Here is a 6000-nt window from a genome sequence, read left to right on the forward strand (position 1 = left end):
CACTAATAAAGGACACCAATAATAGGAAGAGACTTGCTTGGGCCAAGAAACACAAGCAATGGACATGTGTCCTTTGGTCTGGAGTCCAACTTGGAGATTTTTGGTTCTAACCGCGGTGTCTTTGTGAGATGCGGTGTGGGTGAACGGATGATCTCTGCATGTGTATTTCCCACCGTAAAGCATGGATGAGGAGGTGTTATGGTGTGGGGGGTGCTTTGCTGGTGACACTGTCTGTGATTTATTTAGAATTCAAAGCACACTTAACCAGCATGGCTACCACAGCATTCAGCAGCGATACGCCATCCCATCTGGTTTGGGCTTAGTGGGACTATCATTTGTTTTTCAACAGGACAATGACCCAACACACCTCCTGGCTGTGTAAGGGCTATTTGACCAAGAAGGAGAGTGATGGAGTGCTGCATCAGATGACCTGGCCTCCACAATCCCCCGACCTCAACCAAATTGAGATGGTTTGGGATGAGTCGGACCGCAGAGTGAAGGAAAAGCAGCCAACAAGTGCTCAGCATATGTGGGAACTCCTTCAAGACAGTTGTAAAAGCATTCCAGGTGAAGCTGGTTGAAAGAATGCCAAGAGTGTGCAAAGCTGTCATCAAGGCAAAGGGTGGCTAATTTGAGTAATCTTTTTTGTTTAACACTTTTTTTGTTAGTACATGATTCCATATGTGTTATTTCAATGTAGAAAATAGTAAAAATAAAGAAAACCCCTTGAATGAGTAGGTTTTCGAAAACGTTTGACCGGTAGTGTAATGGTTCAATAATTTAGATGACCATTATTCCCAGACTGTTGCTTTAATTTTAAGATGCTGTCCTGTAGCTACTGTAGGTCTACCCATCAATTCAATATGGAACTTTGTATCATTCACTGATATTGTTAATATACTGCAAAATTCACCTGAGCTCCATAGACTGGTCTTCCCTGGCTGTCTGACCATTTTTGGACCCGTCACCATATGATCCTGCTAAGACATGACGAGCATAGTGTTGTGTACTGACTGCATGCATTCCTGCGGGTCCCGACAGAGGTCATTGCGGCGCGGTTGGCATTTTTCATGCTGCGGACGGTCAGACAGACGACTTAGGGATGCAAATATTTTTGTTGTCCCACAGATTATTTGGAAACAGTTCTCTTTCTGCTTTGTATGCGATAGCCTATCTATTGTATTAAAATCACATTTTGCTCATTATTCACACACTCAGAATTCTCTGCTTCAACTTCAGTAGCTACTTCTCCTAGTTGGGCGTGAGAGTTCAACTGCGCCTAGTATGTGTGGACTCATTGAACTCGAGTAGGCTGCCTACATGGGCAGAGAATCATGTGGCAGTTAACTTGAATATGAAATTAACTTAAATATGATTAGACTGTAGTTTAATAGAGTGCCTGTAAATAAATATTGATAATGGAAAGAAGTGGAGGGCTCTCAACCAATGTGAGTCGAAGTGCAATCAAAACATTCAGTAATCATACTATGGTGAGCGAGCGTTGCGCCTTTTCATTTTCAATAAGTATTGATTACCCATTTATTTGTCAGTGCCTGCAAATCGTCTTCCTAAAAGGTAGGCTATATCCTATAGGCCTACGCAAAACGTAGTGTCGCTGTCATTTTTCTTGCTGCTTCCAGTTCATTAGCCATACCTGCGAGATCAGGTGCGCGTGTGGTCTCAATTAAATAGAGAAGGCTATAGCTTAAGCATGGGCTGAGAAGCACGGGGCAGTTATCTTTCCAAGGAAAAAGAAATCGTTCCCGCGCAAACCTCTACTGTACAGCATGACAGTAATGTCTGTAACATTTAGAGCTGTTTATAACTGTCAGTGTGAGAAGTAGGGAATTAGCTACAGAAACTGACAGATCAATAACGTTACATTGCCATACTGACTAATAAAACTCACATTGCACTGAAAAAGCGTCAGAATATCAATCTTAAATCGTTTGGCCGAGGGGTTCATCGTTTGATTCAGGTCTAGTGAGATTGAGGCAAAAAGAATAGCTAAAGTTAGCCAACTTTTGGCCAGTTCTCTCTCTAACGATACATCAACTGGCGAAAGCTAGCAAAGTTCATTTACTTCTGAAACGGGACAAAACAAAGACTACAAAACATTTCCATACAAACAACAGCTGTTAGAAAGCGATATGAGGTGGTTATTATTATTAGCTAACAGATAACTAGAGGCTAGAGCTGACCTGGCTGTGGTGGCTACTAGCTAGCGTAGCTTATTAATTTACCTCTGTCGAGAGAGGATGAAACATTACCTAACATTACATGTCAGTTACAATACTAGCTCAGCACTGCGAATAAACACTAGTTTTTTGTTTTTTCTGTTAAGTTAAACAGCAGTTACCTTGCCAGCTACATCAGTCAACTAAAGAGTAGACAGTTTCTGCTCTGCTTGCGTTTACAACTCGGTGAAAGAGTGCAATACATACACACTGAACTATGCTCAACTCTCCTGTGCTGGTCTAGCCAGCCTTCCAGATGCTTTGCCTTCACACAGCCTGTCAGCCCACTCTGTGGCATCTGCACGGTCCTAAATCCTGCTGGCTGAACACTCCAAATAGCTTACCCAACCACTCGGCGGCGTCCTTATTGGTCCTAAAGCACACCGTTGCCGATTTTTGTATAACATTGCAATGATAAAACTTGGGGGGTGCAATTTCAGAATGTGGGGGGACATGACCCCGTCCCCAGTGAAAGTTGCGCCCCTGAAAGACTCATAAACAGAAACGGGCAATAGGCTATACAGTTGGCTTCAGTTTCCCGCCAAATAGGCCTACAAGGAAACTCGACATATCTCAACGACATTGAGTGCGGGAGGGGGTCAGCGCGCTGTGTAATACCTTCCACAAAACGTTTTGCTCAACAACAAAAAAAAGCACATATGCCATGTGCATAATGCCCCTTGTGGCGAAAGTACTGCCATTTAATCCATTTGAAAATACATGGTCATAAACTAGGTTTCCATCCAATTGGCGACAGATTTTCATTCAAGTACTGTTTTTTGTGGATTTTAGACTATTCGCATTTTCAAACCAGAGATGGGTTTCCATCAAATTGACTTATTGGTGCGGTGATGTCGTAGTGCACATAAAAATAGCTTTTGCGGTTAAATACCCATGTACTGTACTGAAGAATAAAGTTAAATGGGTTTCTATCGCATTTTCAACTCTACTGCTGGTGTAGCGAATTTGCTCACTCTGGTATTGGCACATGCTCTCTAGCCAACAGCGCACATTTACAGTGCTGGTATAGCCTAGTGTCTAAGCCTACATGACAAGATTATTATGGACAAAAGAGCAAGATAATTTTTATTTGTCTAACGGCAGCATCGATCAACATGTCACCATAATAATACCCTCAATCTATTGGAAAGGAGCATCAAGCTCATCACCGTGCACTTTCACCACCCTGTGACGTTCATCATAATTTATTTAATCTATGGCCTAATAAACCGCATGCTTTCCCGTGTCGTAGTAGGAGGACCACACATGTCATCACGTGACTCCAAGTTTACTTCGATATGATGGTTATTATATCTATTTGCGCATAAAAGCGTTACCACCGCCATTTCTTGCATAATTCATTTTACCGACACAAAAAGATCCCACCTTGTCTAGCGTATTTTATTTTGTCGACATTTGGAAAGTTTACCGACAAATTTGCTGTTTTCATCAGGCCTGTCGTGAATGTGCTTTACTCGCATAAAAAGGTTTGCTGGAAACCTGGTTTTGAGAATAATGATTATTCTGATAAAGGAAAACGAATGTTTACATTGTGGAAATGATAACAAATTAGTGAAGGAAATTCAGAAATGCATGAAAATGCTGAAAATTATTTTTGGTTGAAGTTTGATTGAAGAGTATAAAACAATCAGAAGAGGGAGACCCATTTTAAAACCACTTAGAATGTATTTGTTGCCACCCTAGGGTCATGCACTACTTGTGAAGCATATTTAGAACTTGTATTATTCCAAAACATTAGGCCTAAATACCGTCATACCGTTTAAAAATGAGAAAAATATTGTGTTATGAAATTATGACATATCGCCAAGGCCTACATCCAGGTTTTATGTCATCTCGTAACTGTATTTAAGACAACTGAAAATTACCCAGATAGACAAAATTACAATAATAATGAAACAATACGCCCACACAGATGGTTTGACAAACAGAAACCACATGAAACTGTCTCTGTTGTAAAACTCAAGACTGTTTGGTGGTAGAGTTTATGAAAGGAAGCACGTAACACATTTAAAAAAAAGCAAAGACTTCTGACAGTCTGCTCATTGTAGACTTTGACTGAGGACAATGCAAAATGTCAATCATCAGATCATGGTTTATTTAAAGATAACTGTCGCTCCCTTCCTCCTTCCTTCCTTTTACTGATCCCTATCTGAAGAGAAATGAATGCATCATACCACTTTAGGGTCATCATCATCTTACGTTTGCTCACAGCAGTTGCATTATACTGCACAATATACATTTGTTATTATTTCATTAACTTGCTGGCTACTGAAAATATATAATCTATCAATAAATATACTTTGTCCCAAAAAAATTGCCTGTGCAGCTGAATATATTTCTAAATCAATAATGTTATTCTCTGCATTGTGGGCAGAATTTGATATCTCATAATCTATAATATGCGCTATGCTTTATACAATTGATTTCTTCTTGTCAATATTTCATTCTGAAGCGCTGGGGACATGTCTCCATATTATGTAGTTTTAATTTGATAAGCGAAACAGCCCTACTAAACACATAGCGAGGGATAGTCATACTGGGTCTCTATTGGGGTAACTGTCTAAACTGAATCTCTGCTTCATTGTGATGGCAATATTGGGATATATCTGATCTCTGTATTGTGGCATATCAAATGGGCTGGAGGACACTTCATCCAGATCATGTTTGGAATACTGCAGCTGGCGATTGCATCATATACATCACTTATACACACTGTATACAGATATGTTACTTCAGATCTATATTACTTTTACCTTCCCATCTCGTGAACAATGTAAAAGCAAAGTATTATGAGTAATGTGGTCATTTTTCTGTATTCCACTACTGTTTTGTGGACAGAACGTTTCACCCTGTGTTTTGCTGTGCTGGTTGTACCCAAGTCTACTGTTGTCTCTCTATGATAATGAGTGTCTGTGTTTCCTCTCCTCCAGACCCTCTGTCCATGAGTCCACAGAAAGCCCTGGAGACCATCGGGGCCAACCTGCAGAAGCAGTATGAGAACTGGCAACCTAGGGTGAGTGAGTTCACATGGCCCCGAGTTCACGTCTCCCTCCCTTCTCCTCTCCCACTCTTCTCCTCTCCCACTCTCCCTCCTCCTCCTCCGCTCTCTTCCTCCTCTCTCCCTCCTCCTCCGCTCTCTCCCTCCTCCTCCTCCTCTCTCCCTCCACTCTCTCCCACCTCCTACCCCGCCTCTCCCTCCTCCTACTCTACCTCAGTGACTCACCACCCACCCATACCAGTCTGTACCTGTACGTACTGTGTTGTGTATCACTGTCTCTCTAGTCAGGCGTGCACATAAGCCAATTCACTTAAACACACCAACACATACCAACTCTCTCACACACACACACCGTCCCATCCCCCACCAGTGCGTCCCTGTTCTCAGTGTCGGTATGGGCTCTCTGAGCAGAGGGATCTGTAATCTCTGAAGTGGAGTTCTGTGTGTGTTGTCTCTGAAGTGAAGTTGCCTTGGCTGTGTAAGGCCATAACTTAGTGCGCATAACTTAGTTTTGATATGTTAATACAGACACTTACAGCAAACTTAGTATGTAAAAAAAAGTATGTGAGCATATGTGGGTGTGAGGGTGCATAGTAATGCTTTCTGTGTATCTGACCTTTTTGAGCGGGTGTTAGGTGTGTTCAGGATATGGTGTGTTTGTGAGTTTATTGACCGTATGTGTGTGTATGGAGTGTACTGGCACTGAGTGAGTGCAGTGGGAGTTCACAAATTTGTGTGTGTGAG

The 6000-nt window shown here is 41.7% G+C and overlaps 1 protein-coding gene across 1 annotated transcript in view; it reads left to right on the plus strand.

The window, feature by feature from the left end:
• Positions 1 to 5679, plus strand: part of LOC123481509 — a 29173-nt gene extending 23494 nt beyond the window's left edge. The window contains exons 5-6 of the mRNA XM_045205835.1: positions 5189 to 5271; positions 5668 to 5679. Of these exons, the coding sequence (XP_045061770.1) occupies positions 5189 to 5271; positions 5668 to 5679 (95 nt within the window). The remainder of the gene's footprint in view (positions 1 to 5188; positions 5272 to 5667) is intronic.
• Positions 5680 to 6000: the final 321 nt, after the last annotated feature.

The sequence above is a fragment of the Coregonus clupeaformis genome, chromosome 20, assembly GCF_020615455.1.
Source record: "Coregonus clupeaformis isolate EN_2021a chromosome 20, ASM2061545v1, whole genome shotgun sequence".
NCBI classification, from domain to species: Eukaryota; Metazoa; Chordata; class Actinopteri; order Salmoniformes; family Salmonidae; genus Coregonus; species Coregonus clupeaformis.